The sequence below is a fragment of the Cavia porcellus genome, unplaced genomic scaffold (genome assembly GCF_034190915.1).
Source record: "Cavia porcellus strain 051 isolate PalLab524CR breed Dunkin Hartley unplaced genomic scaffold, mCavPor4.1 scaffold_25, whole genome shotgun sequence".
NCBI lineage: Eukaryota > Metazoa > Chordata > Mammalia > Rodentia > Caviidae > Cavia > Cavia porcellus.
In genome coordinates, this window is record NW_026947508.1 from 5765678 (window position 1) to 5789105 (window position 23428).

Sequence of the window (23428 nt, forward strand, 5' to 3'; positions counted from 1 at the left end):
AGCCACAGCCACGGCAACCTCAACCCAGCGGACCTGTGTCCACAGCCCAGGTGCCCACGGTGGCTGGACTGGGAGCTGTCGCCAGCCCTGAGCAACGGGCTCCTCCCTTGGGTTAGTCACCCAGGACCTTAGTGAATCACTCGGTGACAGCAGATGACCCATCCCTCAAATGCCACGCAAGCCTCAGCTCCCTGCTGGGACACGAAACACACCTCTAGCAGGATCTCTGGCAGGATGGAAGGGCTCTCCACCTGCTGTCTGACCTGGTGGGGGCGGGGTCTGCTGAGGGGCGGGGCAGTTCCGGGCCACAGTCCTCAGCCTCTGCAGCCTCCTGGGCCCAGACCTGGAGGTGGCCCTTGGCCCTTAGCCTTGGGAGAAGAGGCCTGGGGACAAGAGGGAGGTGCAGGAGCAGGGCTGGCAGGAGGCCCCAGCTAAGTCTTTGTGCCCAGAACATGCCCCCAGGGGGCTGAGTGAGCTCGGCATCTGTAAGCCCCGTGCTGTGCCCGTGTCCTGTGTCTTCCTCCAAAGGACGAGGGGCACACACCACCGACCCTGCACATCAGACCAGGAGCGAGCCATTTATAGCAATTAATGCTCTTTGATCCTCCAAAATCAAAGCGCCAAAATACCAAGGAACCCTGGGGTGCTCCGCACCCAAGCCTCACATTCTGTCAGGAGATGAAAGGGCCCCTCCCTTTGCGATGGCTTTGAGCCCTCCAGCTGCTGTGACAGCCACAGTCCCTCCTGTGCTCAGGGCCTGGAAGAGGAGCTCTGCATCCCCCATCAGAGGGCAGCCAGTATGGGGTCCGCAGGCCATTTATACCCAGGTCATTGTTTCAGGGTCGCAGATGGTGCCTGAAGCTCGATCACTGGATTGCTGGGTTCCCCACCTTGACCATGGCCTCCCTGGGCCAGCTCTGTGGCTGGGCTGGGACAGGAGTTTGGGCCCCATGGCTTGGTTACCTGCTCTGCCACCGCCTTGAGCATTCTCAAGTGAGAAGCTACACATTAGACAACTGCTCCTAAATGAAATCAGCAGTCAGGGCGCCTCTCACACCGCCAAGGGTCCCTCTGTACTGGAGAAGTTCCCAAACTGTCCTAGGTACACAAAGCCTATGCCAGCGGGGTACAGGGAGACAGGAGGATGGCTAAGACAGAGCTGGCCTGCACAGCTGACCCAATGCTGCCCATACCACTAGGTGGGGAACCAGCATGAAGATGACACAATGGTGTCACAGTGAAAATGAAAAGACCTGAACACTCCCAGGCTGCTGGCCACACATAACACAGAAGCTCCGAGGCAGGAGGAGAAAACCCAGGGCCTTAACCCAGCACAGTAATAGCAGAGCAGGAGGTAACAAAACTCTGAGAATACAGGGGAGGAACTAGCTGCCAGGGGCTCCAGGAAGAAGTCACAGGAGCTGGGTCTTGAAGAATGAATAGGAATTTGCTGGTTGAGAGAAAGTGTGGCACAGAGCACAGACATTCCGGCAGGCCTGTAGAACACAAAGGGCCCAGCTGCGATGACAGGAGTCATCAGCCCAATCTCCCCTGGGGCCAGGCACCTCAGGCACTGTGGCCAAGGACGTAAGGAAGTGCACAGCACCCTGGGGACTCACCGTTGGACAGCGCTGTGGCTGCCCAAGGACAGGTGCCACAGCTGGCCTGAGATGTCACAAGTGGACTGGTCCCTCGGGCACTCAGAGCCTCAGGGAGCACTCCGAAGGCTTTGCACCTGCACGGCGCATGGTGGTGACCAACCAGATCAGGGCACACCAAGCCTCCCAGGTGGCAGCGGGGGATGGCTGTGGGGACCCCTGGGGTACCTGCTGGGGGGTCGAGTCACGGAGAAACGAGGGGAACAAAGAGGGAGGCCTGGTCCACTCAAGCACTCAGTGAGTGCTGACCACTGTACTAGCAGTGAGAGAAGATGTGAGAGACAGAAGTCAACCAACAGCAAGATGTAAGTTTAGAAGGCCAACTCCTGCCTCTTCCCTGCGGGTCACCCCGTGGCCGTCGGCAGAGGCAGGTGGAGACCTCATTCCATATCCACCAGCCCCCTAACCCCTCCGGGGTGTACTTCATGTCCATGGTGCCTCCCTCTACGCTGAGAACACCACTTTAAAGAAACTGCTAGGCAGACGTGGTGGTGCTCCCCTCTGATACCAGCACTCAGGAGGCTGAGGCAGGAAGATCGCTGTGAGTTTGGGGCTAGCCCGGGCTACAGTGAGTTCAAGATCCGTCTGAACTACATAGTGAGGCCCTGTCTCAAAAAAATAAAATAAAACAAAAGAAAGGAAAGGAAACTGACCGCTCACCTGCCCCCTGGCTCACTATTTTCTGTGTGCTTTCTGTCCCTTCAGATACCCAGCACACCGCCAGGCTTCACGATGAAGCCGCAGGACGCAGGAGGGCATGAGATTCTTGTGGCCACAAGGCTGGCCCAGTCCACAGCAGATTGGAACCCTGGCCTGCACCCCAACAGTATGTAAGTGAAGATGTGAGCCAGGCCCCGCACCTCAGGCGGCGCCTTGGGTCTCCCAGAGTCATGGAAAATCAGGGCAGATTTGCAGGGTGCAGAACCCCATTTGGGGCTGAGAGGGTGAGGACACTGAGGTCACCAGCACAGAAGCCAGCCCGCCCCAAACCCTTCCCACCGGGCCTGGTTAGGGTGACTATGGGATCCCCAGGGCCAGACGGGGTGTCCCACAGGGCCTCCCCAGCTGTAGTCTTCAGGCCGCAGGTCAGGACTCAGGCTCATTTCAAGGCTGGCGCAGCCTGGGCTCCCTGCATGGCAGGAGCCGGATGTGGGTCCCTGCTGGGCCTCTGTCCTGTCGGCCCCTCTGGCTTCTGGTTTGCAAGCATCCTGTGCTCCAACTGAAATGAAACTGAGGCTCCCTCAGCAGAAAGAAGTTAAGACAGACAGAAAGCAACTGGCTGGGGCCCCACTAGCCCCCAACCAGAAATCCGGGGAAAAGCAGGCACCCCAGCAATCAGAGGAGACCCCAGGCTGCGGAGAGGAGCTGTAAAGGTCGTTACAGGGTGGCTGGGAAACAGATCTGAGATGAGAGCGCTGTTTTGGTATTTTATGTCTTGAGTAAAATATCTTCTTCTTCTTCTTCTTTTTTTTTTTTTAAACATAGTACTGGAGGTGGAACCCAGAGCCTTTGCACTGAGTTACATCCCCAGCCCTATTTTTCCTTTTAATTTTGAGGCATGGTCTAAGTCACTGAATTGCCTAGGCCTGGGATCCTCCTGCCTCAGCCTCCCAGGGCGCAGGGATTACAGGAATGTGCCACCATGCCCAGCCAATATTCCAGTTCTTAGAGTTAAAGGCTGATCCAGGTGTGGTGGTACATGTTCGAGGCCAACCTGGGCCACATAGAGAGCTCAAGGCCAGCCAAGGTTACACAGTGAGACCCTGCTCAAAAACTAACAAACAAACAAACAAAAAGAGATAAAGTATTTACAGGTGAATCATCTCTATGCTTAGAATTTACTCTCAAACAAAGTCTGCGTGTGCAAAAAGACACCATGCAAGCACACATGGTGAAGGTTCACCTTCGTGAATCTGTTAATGGATACTCAGGCATCCACTGTACTAGTATGATCTTCCTAAAGGTGTAAAACAAAACTGTAAGTGGAGAAGGATGCACTTGGGAGGCCGAGGCAGAAGGGTCAGGAGTTCAAACCCAGTCTGGGCTACAGAGAGATCTTGTCTCAGACAAAGCTAGAAAACAACATGGCCTTGTGGAAGTAGAGACTACACCAGGCCAGCCCAGGCCAGGCCAGGCAGGCCAGCAGCCTCTGCAGCCTCTGGGTTTCGGCCAGGCCTCCTCCAGGGAAAGTAGCCCTTCTCTCCTGCACAGGTGTGATCTGAATTCCCCATGCTTGCCCCAAGTCCCCAGCCTACCTGCGGGCCACCCGCCTGCCCCTACCAGGCTGATGCTGGCCAAGGTGCACAGCACTGAGATGGCCTCAGCTGGCGGTTCTGGTACCAACTGAACCAACGCCAGTGGACCTGACTCAACACAGATCCCTGGGGCCATAGTGTGACCTGCACTTGGCCCCATGGCCAGTTGGGAAACAGGCCAGGGAACCGGCAGAGCCAGCCCAGACCATCTTTGGGCACAGCATGCAAAGGCAAGGGTGCCTGGACAGGCCAGGACCCGCCTGAAGACTTGCAGGCCGCTAGGGAGTGAGAAGAGGACTCATTCACACTGCTGCTGGGCAGGTGGCCAGAGCCCAGCCCGCCACTGCATGCCCTGTGCGGCCAGCCTCTTGCCGGGAACCTTCACTCCTAGAGCAGCTCATGATGGCCCAAGCATGGCAGTTCTGGGTATGTGTGCATGCATGCATGTATTTGGTGGGGATGGAAGCCAGAGCCTTACACACATGAGGCAAAGCCTCTTCCACTCTTGGCCCCCGGAGACAGTTCTGACCAGTGGAACTGGCTGGAGGCTCCAGCTGGCCCTCTGCAACCAGGTTTCCCCATCCTTGGAGTTGATCAGCTGCAGAGTTAAAATATGTGTGGGCTCCCATGCAACACTCTGGGAGGCTAAAGCAGGAGGATCCCAAGTTCAAGCCCTGCTTGGGCAACTGTGTGAAACCCTGTCTCAGAAATCAAAAAATTTTAAAAGGGCTGGGTACATGCCAGCACTCCAGAGACTGTGGTAGGATTGCTGGGAGTTTGAGGCCCACCTGGGCTACAAAATGAGTTCAAGGCCAGCCCGATCTGCACAATCAAACTCTATCTCAAAAAGACGAAGAAAAAAAAAAAAAGGTGGGGACTGGGAATGTAACTCAGTACTTAAACTCTGGGTTTAATCCTCCCCACACACACACCACACAAAAACTTAGGCTTTATTTGTTGTTACTATTTCCTAAATAACAGAAACATAACAATTTACATAGCATTTATACTGCCTATACATTGTGGGATTATACATAACCTAAAGATGATTAAAGTATATTAACAACATATATAGGTTTTATGTAAACGTTATGCAGCCAGGCATGGTGGTGCATGCCTATAACCCCTATACTTGGGGCACTGAGGGAGGAGGGTCACTGAGTTAGAGGCCAGCCTGAACTGTCAGTGAAACCCTTTCTCAAAAAGACAATGTTGGGGCTGGGGATTTAGCTCAGTGGCATAAGCGCCTGCCTTGAAAGCAGGCAGTCGTGGGTTCGATCCCCGGTACCGATAAAAAAGGAAAAAGACCAAAAAAAAAAGACAATGTTATAGATTAAAAACTAGTAGTCAATGCCAGCGGAATTAAATCATTGCTCATTGGCACTAAGCATAGTTGTTCCACCTGAGGAAAGTTGCCAGCATAAATAGAGACGTGGAGAAGGAGAAGCTATGTGTTGATGCATTATTGCGTTGAGGCATTGTGGGTTCTCCTACAAGCTGCTGCTTGAGCCGTTGTTTCTCCTGGAGAAGCTCTGGTCCTCACATTGAGCATCGTTTCCTGGCTGCGGAGGAGAAGACATGTGCCACCTGGTCTCCAGGATGAACTCGTCATGGCAGGTACTCTACTATGATTATCCTCAGAGGAGCTCGGGGCTTCCCTGTTGCTGAGGACGGCTTTGGTGCTTTCAGGACAGCGCTGGTCTTTGTTGTGAGTGTGACTTCTCGGCTCCAGTGTAGAACCCTCATCCCACCAGCACAGCTCCTTCACCCCGCTGGCATAGACTTTCTGGCTTCTACCACTGACCTTGGGCCTTCCCAGCACAGATCCGTAAAACAGACTGGCGTAAGTCCTTCTTTTTTTTTTTTTTTCTTTTTTGTTTTTATCGGTACTGAGGATCAAACTCACGACCACACACTTGCAAGGCAGGAGCTTATGCCACTGAGCTAAATCCCCAGCCCCAACTCGTGAGTCCTTCTTGTGGGCTCTGGACCTCCAGTTGGACTCGTGGGATGCACTGTCATAGGCTCTAGGTCTTCATCTGGACTCATGTGGGACACTGCTGTGGGCCTTAGGCCCTTGACTAAATATTCTATGTCTTTGGTGTTGTGGACAGATTTCCTGCATTTTCTTGTGTTAACTCTGGGTGACCTTCATAAAACAATATTATAAACTCCATGTCCTGATTCTAATTGTTCTCTGCACAACCCCTGATTATAACAGACAATAAACAAACAAATACATCCTATGCTATGTATTTAGTGTTACTAGCATTTGAACACTGGGGACAACACTTTTTATTCCTTTTTTAATTTTCTTTTTCTTTCTTTTTTGAGACAATATTAATTCAGTTGCCCAGGCTGGCCTCAGACTTGGGCTCTCCCTGCCTTAACCTCCCATGTAACTAGCTGGGATTTCAGATGTGCACTGTGCCCCACGAAGCCATTTCATAAATGGAGCTTGGCCATCCAGAGACGGTCCTGGGCTCTACCACCCGAGAGCCCCTGGGAGGCCCGCACTGGCAGGGTCCACACTCAGCGCCCTGAAGAAGCCTGGGCCCCCACACAGACCTGTGAGTCCTACTGCTGTGCTGCAGCCTGGCCGCCTAGGCCATTCCCACCCAACTCCTGCCAGCAGATCGAGCTGGGCCTGGGCTTCTGTCTCCGAGGCCTCTGCGGCCCCCGAAAGCTCCGTTCCTGGGCTCTGTGCCCCAGGCCCTGCTGGGTGACAGGCTCGGCCGGGCTCACCTGGGACAAATCATGAGTGTCTCTTTGAAAGCTCTTCAGGAGCTTCATCTTCCCTTCTAGACCCGGGCAACATCGGGCTCTAGAAAAACAAACTGCAGAGCCAGGAGCGGGTGGACCCATCTCAGCCAGGCACCTCTCCCCGCGGCAGACACGGGGCAGGCAGGAGCTTGCTCTCGCCGGCTTCCCCTGCCTTCACTCAGGCTGGCCCCGCTCTGAGAAGTCCAACTGTTAGCTCTCTAAGCCCCGTTCCTGGAGGTCAGGTAAATGACTCGGCTTGGAGAGTTGCCTAGAACTTTGGAGCGAGTGATTCTAGTCTGATTTTCAGCAGGTCTGCTGGCGCTCAGTCCAGTAACTCTTGTAGTTGTTACTTATTTATCCTGTAGTACTGGGATCAAATCTTTTTCAAGTGAGGTCTTATTCTGTTGCCCAGGCTGGTCTTAAACTCTTGGATTCAAATAATCCTCCTGCTTCAGCTTACTGGGACTGCAGGTAGGCAATGCTGTATACAATTCCTTCTGTATCTTTTAACACCAGATAACTCGAAATACTCAAGAAACTAGAGGAGCCTATATATGTATGCACAATGTTCATGAAACTGGATTGATATAAAACTTCTTAGAATGGCTTTAAATATTTATCCTTATGCTGGGCGTGTGGCACACACCTATAATCTCAGCATTTGGGAGCTGACACAGAAGGATTGGTGTGAGTTTGAGGCCAGCCTAGGCTACATAGTGAGTTCAACATCAGCCTGAACTCAGAGTGAGACTCTGTCTCAAAAAAACAAAATAAAATACACATGCACTCTTGTGCCAGGAATGGTGGTGCATGCCTATAATTCCAGTGCTCGGGAGGCTGAGGCAAGTGGCTTACCACGAGTTCAAGACCACCCCGAACCACATAATGCTATGGTTTGTGTTTAAATGTCCTCCCAAAGCCCCCGTGGTCATGCGGGGTGGCCCTTCACAGGGGGCTGAGCCTAGGCTTGTGATTGGCCCACTGTCTAGTGCAGGAAGGGGCGGCCTGAGCGCCACTCTCCCAGGGGTAGGGAGCTGGCATATAACATAAGGGAGAAAAGGTGGCGTGCTTCCCCCTTTTACCTTTCTGCTCCCTCTGCTCTGGCTGCTTCTGGTATTTGCTACAGCCTTCATAAACATCAACAGCTTCCTCGCATCCAGGCTACCCTGCCTTGGAGCCAACTGATAATAAACTCAAACTTCCACAAATGGTGAGCTAAATGAACCTTTCCTTCCTTCATTTTGAGTCTTGGGTATTTTGTCTCAGTAGCAACAACAACAACAACCCAAAACAAAATTTGGTACCAGGAATGGGACAACTGATGTGACTGCACCTGACTATGTAATTCAAAAGCCCTTAAAATGGCTCATAAAAAACATTTAAAAAGAGATGTGGCCTAAAAACACAGAGCTAAAATAGCTTAGGCTGTTCTACATAAAAAATTCTAGTCAAAGCTCAAAAGACCAAAAAAAACAATAAAGACCAGGCTCAAGAGGTTTCTGCCAAAGAGAGACTGCACTTGTTGTTAGACTCCAGACAATGTTTGTTCTGGCTTGACAAAAAGTTCCTCTGGGGGCTGGGGATTTAGCTCAGCGGCATAAGTGCCTGCTTGCAAGCAGGCAGTCGTGAGTTCAATCCCTGGTACCAATAAAAATGAAAAAGACCAAAAAAAAAAAAAAAAAAAAAAAAGTTCGTCTGTATTTTGCTGGCATCCAGAGACTTTGCCTAAAACTAAAATTAAGTGTGATATACTAATCTGACCAAAAAATTTTTTTCAAGACAGTCTAATGTTGAAGCAGTGACATGGTTATTGTTGGGGGCTTTTAGCCAGATTTATGTTGCAAATCAAAAACAAAGAGTCCAAGGGCTGGCGGTTTAGCTCAGTGGCATAACTGCCTGCCTGGCAAGCACAAGGTCATGAGTTTGATCCCTGGAGCAAAATAATTTAAAATGTTGTAAGTCTGGCTCCCCAAAAAGCTCCAGTAAAGTTATATACTATAAAGATAAACTTAGATCTCCACTGCTAAAAAATAAAAATAAAAGCCTGGAGGCATCACAAAAAGTGACAGGTTTCCATCCTTTACAATCTTAAAACTACAAAATTAAAAAAAAACTTTGCTTTTAAAAAAGGAGCCGGTCCAGGGATTTAGATCAGTGGCATAAGCATTTGCCTGGCAAGCGCAAGGTTGTGAGTTCAATTCCTGGCACTGCAAAAAAATAAAAAAGCAGCCACAAAGTGCCATGCTCCAAAGTGGCTGCAGGTGTACCTTAGTACAACATCCAGGAGTCCAACGCCAAGAAGGGAGGAGCAGGGAGATTGCCCATCCACGCAAACTGGGACAGGAGGACCCCTTTTTCACTCCTGTGACTCAGACTGTGCCAGAGACACCCCAGCAAGCTGCTGAAGCCCCCAAGGAAAACCTGACTGCACTGTGCTCGGTCAACTTCAGGCTGGAAGGACAGCTGGGAGGTGGGCGGGGAGCCCACTGCAGGTAGCAGAGAGCTTGAGTCACCTCCAGGGAACAGACCAGAATGGAAATTTCAGCTTCTCTGCTCACAACTGTGTCGACTGTGGAAGGGTCATGATTGAAAAGTCTAACTAAGCTGAAATCCCAGCACGCTGGGAGGCTGAGGCAGGAAGATGGCAAGTAGAGGCCAGTCTCCAAAGAGTCTCATTGATTTGAAAATTTTACGTTTTTTATCACTGATTCATTTGAGATGGGGTCTTGCTTTGTAGCCCATGCTGGCCTCCTCTCCTGAGTGCTGGGATTACAGGCGTGCACCACAGAGCCCACTGGGAAACTCAGACTTTTAAAGAAAAAAACACCGGACTCATGCGTGCAGTTTCTCCCTGAGCTGCACACAGCCCCTTTTAGCCCTGGACAAGGACGAGCAGTAGCCCAGGCTCCAGGGCAGGCACGGCGTGGGGTCCAGCCCCCACTCCGACCCTAGGGGTGTCCCAGAACACCGAGGACAGGCTCCCAGCCTCCTCCAGTCATTGCTCTGCCCTCTTCCCTCCTCTAACTGCCTCAAGGGAATCAGTGAGTGAGCCAAGTTCTCTGCAGCCCAGACAGCCTCCAGCTTCTCGCCGTGGGGACGGTCCCGGTACAGTCACGTGGAGCTGGGCGTGTTGGTGTGTACTTGTAACCCCAGCACTCAGGAGGCTGAGGCAGCAGGGTTATTTCAGTTTCAGGGCTCACTCTACACTGAGTTCAAGGTCAGTCTCAAAACAAACTAACGACAAACATGTAAACTGGGAGGCCCTGGGTGAAGGACTCAGTCCCTCCAGCTGCACTCAGTCGCCCAGAGGCTGTGGGTTTGGCCTGCCAGCCAACCCTGTCACCACCTTGCTCCAGATGACCATCCTCCAGCCTGCAGGGAGCCCCAGAATGGCTGCCCCCAGGAAAGTCCGTGCCATCAGATGCAGACGGCCACCACCTTCCAGTGGTGCTCAGCAGACAGGAATGTGCTAGGTGCAGATGTGCCTGGGTGGCAGCTCCCCTGACGGTGGGACTGAGGGCTCCACGAGGGTGCCACTGCTGGCTGGGCACTGTGGTCTCTGCCCACAGCCCTGGCTCTCCCTCCCCTCTCCCTGCGGCCACCAGGAGCAGAAGAGAATCAGAGGAAGGCGGAAGCCTCCCCCACTGGGCTCTGAGGCCTCAGTTTCCTGCTTCCCGAGTATTTTAACAAGCTGATCACCAAAACACAAACTTTTAAACAAAGCCACCTTCCGAATGTCCCATGCATTTATTCCATTAGCAGATGGTGGCGGGGAAGGCTCCAGACGTTCACCAAGCCTTAGGACGGCACTGGGTGGTGGAGGCTGCAGAGGCGGGGCAGGAAGAGGGGGTGCAGCTGTCCCCAGAAGCTGGGAAAACCCTGACCTTGGCACCAGGATACCAGCCACAGCCCTCTGGAAGTTTGCTTAGGACCAGGCCACCACAGGAAAGGCTGGAACAGCACATGGAAACGGCATCAGAGGCCTCAGGGGCTGGCAGGAGGGATCCCAGAAAACCTCCCTGTCGCCAAGGGTGCCGATGGTGCAGGCGTAAACGCCGGGCTGGGGCATGCCCTGGTAACCCCAGCACTGAGTGTCACAGCATTTCTCCTTCCCAAAGCCACCAACCCACGGACAAGAGCAGAAATGACCTGAGCAAGGCTCCTGGGCAGAAAGACTCCTGGTGGAGGCCAGTGACTCACTGGGCTGTCAAGTCCCACAAAATACAGGCCAGACATTGTCCCCAGGAGCAAGCAGGACCTGCTGTCTTGCAACACCTCTTTTAGAGAAAGAAAAGCTTATGCCAGGTTGGCTGGGGTTAGGGTGCACTGTGTACTGGGGGGTGGTGTCTCTGCAGACCAAGACTGTGTCAATCCCCAGCACTAAACTTCCTTGTGCATTTACAGCACATAATGCCACGTCAAAAATAAACAATGAAAAAAATAAACACTGGCTCTTTAATTCAGAACGAAATATAAGACAGATAACAGGAAACAAAGACATAGATCTTTTCCAAATGAGAAGCGGACCAAGAGATGGAGGGAAAAGGAACGCAAAATGAATTAAGAGTATGCTGGACACGCACGGCCTCCCCACGCCGACTGCCTGGTCACTGTGCACTGTGCACAAACTGTGCACAAACAGGGACTGGGAAAATGAAAATGAGAAATAAGCAAACAGACCCTGGCGCCAAATCGCGCCAGTTCTTACCTGCTTCTAGAAAAGCCATTTAAGAGACTTGATCGTGAAACCTTCCCTAGTCCTAAGAAAGCACAGCACCCCCCAAGCAGCAGCTCCTGAAAGACGGGAGGCAGGGAGCTGCTGAAGCGGGCAAAGACCAGAAATCCAGGAGGAACATGGGGGTGGGGGGCAGGGCTAAAGGCAAAGGCCTGGGCCAAAATCCACGTGGAGCAGAGCTGTGTATTTCATTTTGAAAACTTCTGAAACCATCGAAAGGCTAAAGGAACAGTACGGACCCTGTCAGGGTGCTGCTGCTCCTGTCTCACCCTCCCTTGTCGGGGTGTACGTGTGGAGAGGGTCTCTGTCTTGCTTTGCCTCTTGTCTGAGGGGCAGGGGGTCAAACTCAGGGCCTTATGCATGCTATGTGCATGGTTTTCTGCTGAGCCAAAGCCCCACTTCTTCCTTTTTCTTAAGAACCAGGAATCGAACTCAGGACCTTGTACTTGCTGGGCAGGCACCATGCTGGCAAGCTACACCCTCGGCCTTGACTGATTCTTTTCTTGACCCACTTGAAAGCAAGTTGCAGGTCTGATATCTCACTGATCGGCTCCTCCGGTTCCCCTGAGGCCACTCACCTACATAACCACAGCCGTTATCCCCCCAGGAATGAATTTCTTTCTTTATGGGTACAGAGGCCCACCTGGGGACTGCTGCCAGCAGCACAAACAGAACCAGAGGAGGGGAGACCTTGGACTGTTGATGGAGAAGCTTGTCATGCTGGCTTCCTGATGGGAACCCAGCTGTTCTCATCATCGGAGGAGCTTGGGTCCTTGTTACCACCGAGGATGGCTGTGGTACTTTTGGGGGGAACCCTGGTCCTTACTTTTGAGCATTGTTTCCTGGCTCTAGAGCAGACCCCTCAGCCTGCTGGCACAGCTCCTTCACCCCGCTGGCACCAACTTTCTGGCTCCTACTGCTGACCTTGGGGCCTTCTCAGCACAGATCCTTGATACAGACTTGTGTGAGGCATTGCTGTGGGCTATAGGCCTCCCACTGGACTTGTGAAGGACACTGCCGTGGGACCCAGGCCTCAGCTGGATTCTTTGGCTCTCTAGTGAATGGGCAGATCTCCCATACTCTTTTCTATTTGACTCTTTGTTATAAAATAATCCCATAAACTTAGTGTCTTGTATTAAATCCTTTCCCCTTAAGGCTACACTCTCAGGGATCACTTCTGCAGTGTGCTACTAGGGGAGTTTCTCTGATCGTATAAATCCTCTCCTTTATAAGCCCTGACTACATTACAGGGTCCCAATTACAGGTTGGCCTTGAACTCACTATAAGTGTAGCCCGAGATGACCTTGAACTGGCCTGTTGGCTTCGAGGCTTCCCACCACCCTCTTTGTGACTCTCTAAGAGTCACAAAGATTTTAAACATTCTGGCGGGAAAAGCCTGCAGTTCCCATGTAGGGGCTGAGGCCAGTGCACCATTTCTGGATGCCTGCTATGGTTGGAATCCTTTTTTAAAAAATTATTTTAAGGGGCTGGGGATTTAGCTCAGTGGCATAAACACCTGCCTTGCAAGCAGGCGGTCGTGAGTTCGATCCCTGGTACCGATAAAAATGAAAAAGACAAAAAAAAAAAAAAATTTTAAAGCTCTGTATCAAAATGCAGGGGAAGGTATTCTAGTTCTGAAATCTGAAACAGTGGCACCACAGGGTTCTTAGTTTTCTTGCGTTTTGAACTTCCACATAAATGCTCTTGCTCTGAAGTTTGACACCATCCTCCCGGCTAATGTGGATGTCTTTGCAAAGCTTCCGTTAGCCAAACCTGAAAAACAAGGCCTTCCCAGTCATAGCGCTGCCTTAATTGCTGCTTTGATGACATCGCCAGTTTGCTGGTCACTTCGCAATATCAAGTCTTTGTGTTGAGCCAGTTTTTGAATGCAGATCAGTTCCAGTTGGTACTTTAATCCTCAGCAAAGCTGGAGTAGGCAGTGTCCACTCCAGAGCCCCTGCCAGCATGCTGCCATTTGGCTCCCAAGCACCCTCACGTTCCAGGAGCGGAGGGCGAGGCCAGCTGCCTGGGGTACTGTTCAGAGGCACAGAATCTTTAAGAGGCAGGGCCTCTGCATGTTCCGTCACAGGGGGCATGGCCCTGGGTGTTTGCTCCACCCATTTCCCCATGCCAGTCCCCTGCTCCTGCCAGGATGCCCTGCCTCCCCAGGAATAAGACTGGGTACTGCGGACTTAAGCCTCCAAAACCGTAAGCCAAAATACACCTTCCTTCTCATAAGCTGATTCTCTTGGGTATTCTGTCACAACAGAAGCCCCACCGACACACTAGGTTTGATATCTTTCTTATGATCAAGGCGATAAGTGTAGAGAGTAAATGTACTACACACTGGAAAAGAAAGTAGTGGAAAAAGAAAATAATGTGAAATAAAACCTAGTCACAGCCAGGGATGGTGGTACACACACCTGTAACCTCAGCCCTGGGGAGGCTGAGGCAGGAGGATGGTGAGCAATGCGGGGACAGAGGTCAGGGCTTGCCCATTTCATGGTAGGATGCTCCCCATTGGCCTGGTGATTCAGCAGGAAGGACGGGGCAGGCTGTGTGGACAGAGGTGTGTGATCCACAGGGAGGGACCCGTATCTGCAGCAGGAGTGGCCTGCAGAGTAGGGAGATCGCCAGATGCCAAGAGGGAACTTCCCCTGCACTAAGCTTGTTATTCAGTGCAGAGATGCAGCCCTGAGGGCCCCCGAGTGTGGGCGCTATACCTGAGGGATTCGAAGCTGCAAGGGCCTGACTGGGGTTGGGCTCAGAGTCCCCCCGCCCCAGCAGCTCTTGCTGTGGGAGGGAAGTGGGTCACGCTCTGCTGATTGCAGCAGTGGTGCTGCAGGCTGCAGCCATGCTAGAACAAGTCCGGTACACAGCACCCTGGCTGCCTCCAGGGCAGCCACCTCCACCTCATCAGGATTCTGCCCCAGCCCTGGGGGTAACAAGCAGGGCTGGGTGGAAACTTCAACCCTAGGGACCCACTGCTGTCTTTCTCTCTCCATCCAAGAGTGAGCAGTTGCACTCAGGAGGCTGAGGCAGGAGCAGCACTGTGAGTCTGAAGCCTGTCTAGACTACACAGTGAGTTCAGGGCCAGCCTGAACTACAGAGTGAGTTCTTTTCTCAAAAACAAAACCTCTATCAGAACCTGGGCAGCTGCCTTGCCTGGCCCGAGCCCTTCCCCCAACCCCTGATGGAGGAGGCTTTAGTGTGACCTGTAGGGCCTGCCTGACCTTGGCCTTGAGGCCGGGAGGTGCTCTGGGCAGACCTGCAGAGGATGGAAGCCGCCACTTTCCTGCCGGAACACGGGAGCTGTGGGCCTCAGCTCCCTGGGGACTCCGGGCACACGTGGTGCTTGCTGGATCAGGTGGCGCAGCTGGCTCAGGAGACTGTCAGGCATCGAAAGGGCTCTGCAGCGACAGGGGCAGGTGACGTTATGTAACACAGGAGAGGCCTGTGCAGGTGGCAGAAAGCTGAAATCCAGTTCAGCCCAGCCAGGCCCTGGGAGACTGGCCCTCAGCCTGGTCAGCCCTGGGGAAGGGGCTAAGGGCTCCGGCAGAGTGGGAAGGCGTGCGTACTAAGCACGGCTGAAGGTGCCCTGCGGGTCATCCCCAAGACAGACACGGCACTGTGCTAGGAACTCCTCCCTGCTCTTTTGCGCAGTCCTCCACCTCAAGGCCCACCTTGCACAGGGACCCTCGGGGCACAGTACGCCCACCCGCAGGCATCCCTCTACAGCCACGCAGCCCAGTGGGCAAGGGCCTTGTCCTAGACAATGCTCTAGGTGCTGAAGGGTTTCTACACTCCCGCCACGGTGTTCCCAGGACCCACGAGGATGCCAGGTGTGGTGGCCCACACCTTTAACCCAGCACCCTAAGAGGCTGAGGCAGAAAAACCAAGCCTAGCCAAGTATGGTGGCACACACCTGTAATCCCAGCACTCAGGAGGCTGAGGCAGGAGAATCCTTGCGAGTTCAAGAGCAGCCTGGGCTACGACATGAGCTCAAGGCCAGCCTAAATGACACAGCAAGACCCTATCTCAAAAAGACAAGAAAGAGTAAGTCTGAGTCCAATCTGGGAAAATCAGTGAGCCTCTGTCTCAGAAAAAAGCCCAGGAATGTGGCTCAGGGGAAGGCCCTGGGTTCCTTCTCCAGTACCACAAAAGCAAACAAATGAAGACTCACTCAATTTCTTTCTTTCCTTCTTTCCTTCTTTTTTCTTTTCTTTGAGCACTAAGGCTCAAACTCTTGGCCTTGTGCATGACAGCCAACACTCTCCAGAGGAGGGATCCAACCAGCCCCTGCTCTTGGTTCACTGCACCCACGGATCGTTAGAAGATGAGGGTGGGAAGGAAGGAAGGAGGACAGCCCGGCTCCTTGGTGGCCCGTCCTTGGCTAACCGGTAAAGAGCAGCAGGGCCAGGATGGGGATCCAGCCCTCCTGCCCCCGTGGCTCCGGAGCTACCTGTGCTCCTCCGCCCTGTCCTGCTGGGCTGTACACAAGCCTGCCTACCGAAGCCAGAAACCCCGGGAGGGAGGAGACAATGTTTTGCTTTGGCTGAGTGCGGTGGTGCACGCCTATTGTCCCAGCACTTTGGAGGCTGAGGCAGGGGGGTTGCCAAGAGTGTAACCTGAACTGTACACAGTGAGACCCTGTCTCAAAAAGACAAAAACAAAACAAAGAAACCCCAACACACTGTTGTCCGCCAGCTGTGCCCAGCACAGAAGGAACCCTGCCCATGGCCACTGGAAGCTGCGGCCTTCCCCTTGGAACAAGGCTTCGTGAAAGACAGGCCACGATGACGCAGTAGGTCCCTAATAACTGGCTACCCAGGTAATGATGCCAGCTGTTTCATGAAGAGGTCTCGAGCTGCTGTGGCTGACACCCTGATGGCCACGGCTTGTATCTGGGTGCCACACGAAGCCTCGTGTGGTCCCTGGTGGCACTTCTCCAAGGTGGCTGGGTACAGGAGTGCGCTGCCAGGATTAAGGAGGCAACACTGGGGGGCTGGGGATTGAGCTCAGCAGCCCAGCGCTTGCCTAGTAAGCGTGAGGTCATGAGTGTGATCCCTGGTTCCAATAAACAAACAAACAAAAGGATGCGATGCTGGGCTTCAAGGCCCCCTTCCGTGTGAGAGCTACCTGCCCTAAGGGTGGGCGGCCTGGAGGGGCAGAGGCGGGCCACTGCTGGTCACTCACCGCCTCGCCTCTTCACTGCTCTGCTGCCTTCTGTCCACTGTAACCGGTTTCTCCTCTGGAGTGCCCCTCCGCCAGTCGCCCTGAATCAGATCCAGCTGGCGATGGCTGAAACCTGTACACACCTCGAGCTAAACAAGCCTTTCCTCTCTTCACTTTGAGTATTTTGTTTCAGTGACAAGAAAAGTAACAAAGGTACTAATTCCCCGGGGATCTATGGAGGGCCAAGTATTGTCCCCCGCTTCCCCCGCAGAGAAAGTGGGCAGACAGAGAGGATAACTGGCTTGCCCCAAGAGTGTCACCATCCATGGGCTTCAGGGAGGTTTTTAGCCAGGTGTAGTGGCGCATGCCTGTAATCCTAGCACTGGGGAGGCTGAGGCAGGAGGACCACTGCCAAGTTCAAGGCCAGCCTGGGCTACAGAGTGAGTTCAAGGCCAGCCTAGACAACATAGCAAGACCCTGTCTCAAAACACAGAAAAACAAAACACACACCACAGTGCTCTGAGCTGTGCCTGGGAGCCAGAGGGCTTGTGTTTGAGTCCTGACTCTGCTCCCAACCTCCGACAAGCTCCCTGGCCTTTGCAGCCTCAGCTTCTGACAACTGTAAAACGGTGGGCCGCGCATGCCTTGGAAGCTGCTCAAGGATTCCCTGAGAGAAGGCCCTTTCCAGCCATGACCGTCATTTCCTCATCCTCCAAATGAGCACATGTTCTCGTAACAGGAGAGCCGGCGACATGAGAAAAAGGCAGCAGCCACCCGGTGTTCAGCTTTTATGAGACCACAGATGAACACACCCGTCCTACTGGATTCCCATGAGCGCCTGCTGCCTCCTTGGCAGGCAGGGTGCGGGCATCACGGTTAAGTGGCAAGCCTATGGGAGGACCCAAAGGGCCGGGACCGAGGCCAGGTGCGAGTGCGATGAACCCCACTCTGTGGCGCCTTCTGAGCCTCCAGTCTTCCCAGCCCAAAGCAAAGACAGCCTGTTCCAGGTGCTATCCTCTCCCGAGATCAGCCATTGGAGCAGCTTGGAGGGGACAGGGACGGTGAGGGTGACCCTCTGCTGGGGACTGGCAGAGAAGGTGGCAGACAGAAAAGCTGTGTGTGCCACCTCGGTTAGAACTGGAACTCTGCGTGGTGCGAGTGTAAGGCTGTCCCTGTGTGTGGACCAAGAAGACAACGGAAAGGGTACTGCCTGAAGCCACAGCTTCAGGTTGGGTGTAGCTGGGCGGTAAAGCACTCGCCTGCCGCATGCGTGGCCCTGGGTTCCATCCCAGCACCACAAACCCGGAGAAGCAGCCTAACTCACAGGAGCGGGGAAGGGCACCAGCTCAGCCCACTGTGAGGATGTGCAAAAGGGCCAGCCACACTCTCGGCACTCAGTGATGCTCACTGCTGACCTTGTCGCGGACAGGAGACGGTGCGGTGACACCTGCGGTCCTGAGGCCACCTCAGGTGACTATTCCCAGGTCACCTGGGTGTCCAGCCAGAGAAACGAGGGCCCAACAGGAACAAACCTGATGCTGCTGGCCTGGCAGCCCCCAAAAGCACTCCCAGGGTAAGGACATCCCAGTGCAACTGTTCTTCCTGGTCCGCTGCCCTTTCTCCTAGTAGTGATTCAAATACTCCTGGAGTATCCCCAGGAAAGGCCTCAGTGCAGTAGCTTCCTGCTGCACAGGAATTGTGTGTGTGTGTGTGTGTGTGCACGCGCGCATGTGTGTGTGCGTGTGTGTGTGCGTGTGTGTACATGTGTATTATGGGGGCTGCACCCAGGGTCTTCACACTGAACAACACCTCTGGGCCTTTTTTCATTTTGAGACAGGGTCTCACTAAGTCATTCAATTGTCCAGACTGAGCTAAAATGCATGATTCTCTTGCCTCGGCCTCCTGAGAGCTGGCAGTAGCTACGTGCACCACCACATGCAGTGGCCCAGCTCAGAATGGAAGTCAAATCCAAACTCCCCAGCCACAGACCTGGGCCTGCCCACTACTTGCTCATGCCCCTCCCACCTCCCCGCCTGGCCTCTGCCCCAGGGCTGGCCCACTGGAGTCTCAGGGGGTCTCTGCCTGGATGTCACCCCTGGAACTTCAGGCCGGCTGAAGCTTGAGCCCGGCCTCCCTGTGGTTTACCTCGCTCATTCTCTCTTTCCTCCTTTCAGCATCCTCCATTCTTTTGTTTACTTGCCTATTTTTTTCCTGTCTCTCCCGGGAGGAAATAAACCTGAGGGATGGGGGTGCAGCTCGGTGTAAAGGACGGGCTTAGGGCACACAGGGCCCCAGTACCAAAAAATGAAATGAAAGGCAACCCTGTAGGCCCAGCACCCAGGAGGCTGAGGCAGAAGCATTGCCATAAGTTCAAGGCCAGCCTGGGCAACAGTGAGAGGGTCTTAAAAAATAAATAAATATGCCTGCCTGGCAAGCATGAGGTCATGAGTTCGATCCCCAGTACCGCAAAATAAATAAATAAATAAAGGTAAATCTCACCAGATCTCAAATTGTGACTGTCGCCAGCACTTACACTGGCAACTAGCACATAGTAGGAGCTCAGCATCCGTTAAAATAACAAATATTTACTGAGTACCTACTAAGTTTAAGCACTAGACTATAAGACTAGACAACAAAAGACAAAAAATCTCTGCTCTCAAAGAGTTTAAATTCTAAGCGGAGTTAAACAGGAAGGAAGCCAGACGTGGCAATCCATCCAGCACTGGGGAGGCTGAGGCAGGAGAATCACTGAGAGTCCAAGCCCAGCTGGGGACATATAGAAACCTTACCTCAAAAAAGAAAAAAGAAAGAAAGAAACATAAAGGTTAAGTAGTAGCTAATACTTCAGCTAAGCAATCACTAAGTGATTGTGAGGTGCATCTAGCAGGAATTATTTAATCAAATATGCCGAACAAGTCCATGAGGGAGGGGTTATTATTTGACAGATGGGTGACTTGGACATGGACATGGTGGGGTTAAATTACCCATGATGACCGGACTGTGATCCACACCCAGAGTCTTGGCACGAAGTCCCTGCTCTAATTAAGAGCCCCACTTCATATTTGCTGAGTGTCGAATAACGACTGGGAGTAAGGACTGGGTCAGCGCCTGCCTGGCAGCTGTTCCTGGGCAGGGCTGGGGAGGGAGAGCCCAGCGCACGCACGCTCGCAGCTCCTGGGCTTCCACGGGCTGCATCAAGGGAGCAGTGTTTGCAGGCTCAGCATCCTAGGTGCTAGTTCTGGGTGCCAGGAGACACCCAGGCCCGTGGGCTAATACTGGATAGGCTCAGCCTGTCTAGATCCCAATGCTGTGAGGGCCACAAGCAGCATTGGGGGGGAACCATGCCTTGGAGAATTTCAGAGTCCTGTGCACGTGGGGGGAGCTGAAATAGGCTGAAAGTCACAGACACCAGGAAAGCATAAGCTGGACACGAGCCAGGTGCGGGGGTGCCCACCTGAAATCTCAATACTAGGGAGGTCAAGGCAGGAGGATCAGCATGAGTTTGAGGCCAGACTGACTTACACAGTCTCAAAAAACAACAGCGACAAACCAAACTGGATTCTGGTCTTCAAGGTCCTCACTCTGACAGCAGGAATTTGGGCCTCCACCAAAACCAAGTTTTAGACTAGTTAATAGCTCAAGATCATGGCCACTCAGGTATCCTCCCACCTGCCACGAGAACAGTCCCAGGCTGTCTGTCTGTTCTTTTCTTTCCTGGCAGTACTGGGTGTTGAACCCACGCATTTGGCCGTTCTGAGCTACCTCCTTGGCTACTCCAACTGCTCTGCACTGACATCTCACAAGAAGGCCAGGCAACAATGCTCACGCTTAAATAACGAGATGGGACATGGAAAGAAGCCCAGTACACTCTCCCACCTTCAGCTCCAGCTGGGTTTAAACCCACAAACTGGGGGCTGGGGATTTAGCTCAGCGGCATAAGCACCTGCCTTGCAAGCAGGCGGTTGTGAGTTCGATCCCCAATACTGGAAAAAAAAAAAAAAACCCACAAACTTTCCTCCAGTCTACCTCTCCACAGTGTTCACCTCACAACAGATCTTGAAACAAGATTTGCTGAATGAAGCCTGAGTGCTGTCGGTCTGGAAAGTCTCCACTGGGGCTGGGTGTGATGGTGCATACCTATAATCCAGCACTCAGGAGGCTGAGGCAGGAGGACTGCAAGATCAAGGTCAGCCTGGGCTCTGTAGCAAGTCTGATCAAAAAAAGGGAGAGGAAAGAAATTTTCTAGCAGACACTGAACTTTCCATTCTTGTTCTCCAAAGTTCTGCTTTCCAGCTCTCAGTCTGTCCCACCCCTTCAATTCCACTGCCACCACCCAGTCCCTGCCGCGATGGTCCTCTCAAGGCTGCAATGGTCAGGCAGCCGGTCTCCCTCACCTTCACTTCGCTCCTCCTAATCTTGTCTCTACAGCAACATCTTTTCAAATTTCATCAGACCTTAACACCTCTATGCTTGCCATTTTCTGATGGCTTCTAAGTACAATTGGAAGAAAATCCAAATTCTTACAAGCTACAGATCGTTTATATTTTTTACCTAGTGATTCCTCCTGTACTGGCTTCAACCTCTCTTCAAGGCACTGACCACTCCCAGGATGACTGGGTCTGCTTATTTGTTCATGTCTGGTCATCTGTCCTCCTCTATCCTGAGACTGTCACCTCTAGGAAGGCAGAACTGTGTCTGCCTTCCCTGCTGAGCGTCAGTGTGTGGCATGGTGCCTGGTACATTCGGGGCTTGCTGGTGCGTGAATAAACCCCTTTCTGTACAAATATTAAAGGACCACTAACTGTACCAGGAAATCGTGACCCATACACAGGCACTGAACACTGGCACCCTGGTTTATAATTCAAAGCTCTGTTTTAAACCCGAGGAAGCTTGAGCACCTCTGAACACTTTAATGGCCCACAGATCAGTTAACACTTCGCGTCCAGAGCCAGGACCAAGAGCCCAGTGCACAGAACTCAGAGTCAGGGCACTTAGGAACAGAAAGAACCTCAAGATTAACCAACTGTGACTTGCCTCAACCTCCCCTGTGCCTCGATATACCCAGCTGTTGACAAGGCACACTTCCTCAAGATCTGAGTGACAGGAGACACAATAATTAACAGCCCTAGCAGAGTCAGATCCTCAGACAGGAGGTGGTGCAAGTCACATGTCTTATGATTCAGAAAACTCTTGATTGTGGCCAACAGCTCCCCCACCACCATTCAGGCCTTCCCATGAGCTACCTGACACAGGTACTGGCCAGGAAGGGAGGGCCTGAAGAGGTTGGGAGTTTACATTCTGGGGTCTTAGCAGGAGAAGGTGGTTGGGTTGGGGTAATGAAAAGGAGGCGACAAGTGTGGCTTTGAGGTCCAAGTGGTTAATTCTGCACGTTCACTTACACGACCCTCCAGGCAGGTGAGACACCTTGCCTACAAACTGAGCCTTCCAGGAACACTGGCCAGGGAGCAGTGGAATAATGAGTGAGGCCGGGTGGCCAGACCTTGGCAGTGGAGAACATGCGGGGAGTCAGGATGCAGGGAACGGGGTGCAGGTGAGGGAGGACGGGGGCATGGCACCTGGGAGGGCCGGCAGGGCATGACAACCACGGGGATAAGCAACAGGATGGGCGTCACGGACACCTGTGGCGGCTTCCCCGGGCGGCGAGGAGGGGCGGGAGGGTGGCCTGGCTGGGGGGCGGGGCCCAACCCGGAGCCTCTGAGCCAGACTGGGGTCCCCGCGCGGTCGGGGCGCCCTCCGTCGCCCCTCCGCGGGAGACAAAGGGCCGCGGCTCCCGACCCCGGCGCGGCAAGGGCCTGGCGCTGCAGGCGCAGACGGCCTCGCGCTTACCTGGGCCGCCCGACCCGGCCGGGCAGACGAGGGTGCGGGTCCGGGACTCGGCGCGCGCGGCCTGTTCCGGGGCGCGCTCAGCCCGAGCAGCCGCGGTAGCGGCGGCAGCAGCAGCACAAGCGGGAGCGGCCGCCTCGGCCTCCGCCTCCCGCTCCGTGAGTCACCGCGGCGGGGAGGGAGAGAGGGCGGTGCCAGGCCGCCGGAGGAGGGCCCGGCGCAGGGGGCGGCATCGGGGTCCGCGCGCGGCGGCGGCGTGGCCAGGGCAACGCCCGGAGGGAGGTGGTGCCTCGAGAGTTGGGCGCGGGGGTGGGGCCTGTGCTGGGGTAGAGCAGAGGCCGCGCATTGGTTTACTCAGCCATGGGGCGGGGCCTGCGTGGGATGCGGGGACTCTCATTGGGTTCTTCGGGCTAGGTGCGGGACCAGATATTAGGGCGGGGCCTCGAGGTAGGCGTGGCCTAGACTTACGTTTGGGTAGGCGTGGCAGAGGGGGCGGGGAGCGAGGGGGTGGGGCGGGAGGAGGGCGGAGCCGCGGCCGGGCTGCAGCTGGCGCCTGGGAAGCCGCTGTCCCCCAGCGCTGCCTGCTCCGGGAACACAGTGATTTCCCCCCAAATAATGGCCTCTTCCACACCTCGCGCTGTGTCTAGAAACTGGAGCAGCCAGACATGCGGATCTTTGGTCAGGCCAACTCATCCAGGACCCGCGATCTGAAGCAGACTGGGCTGCTGCGCTACATTGGGGCAGCAGCTAGGCCGCCTCGTGGAGTCGGGCCCTAAACTGGGGTCGTGGGGACACGGGGCGGTTAATCGAGAGCGCACGGGCATAGGTGCAGAGGCGTCTTCCGGCGAGGGAGGCATTGTCAGGAAAACGCCCCTATGGAAAGTCGGCTCTCGGAGTGCGAGGAGGAGCAGGCCGTCTTAGCCAAAATAGGAATTGCTTTTAACATGTGCTTTCCTTTAGGACGCGTATCCTTAAGTGTGGCCTCGTTTTCAACATTT

The 23428-nt window shown here is 53.8% G+C and overlaps 1 protein-coding gene across 7 annotated transcripts in view; it reads right to left on the reverse strand.

Moving 5' to 3' along the window:
* Nucleotides 1–22573, reverse strand: part of Ctnnbip1 (catenin beta interacting protein 1) — a 41125-nt gene extending 18552 nt beyond the window's left edge. For 3 of the 7 annotated variants that reach the window (XM_063235470.1, XM_063235467.1, XM_063235469.1), the window contains exons 1-3: nucleotides 22434–22573; nucleotides 20724–20796; nucleotides 14645–14821 (exon numbers count right to left, since the gene is read on the reverse strand). In XM_063235470.1, the coding sequence (XP_063091540.1) occupies nucleotides 14645–14811 (167 nt within the window). In that variant the 5' untranslated portion in view covers nucleotides 14812–14821; nucleotides 20724–20796; nucleotides 22434–22573. Of the gene's footprint in view, nucleotides 1–33; nucleotides 571–14644; nucleotides 14822–20723; nucleotides 20797–22433 lie in introns of those variants that run through there. The other 4 variants (XM_023565753.2, XM_063235466.1, XM_063235471.1 and 1 more) reach the window with 4 other exon arrangements.
* Nucleotides 22574–23428: the final 855 nt, after the last annotated feature.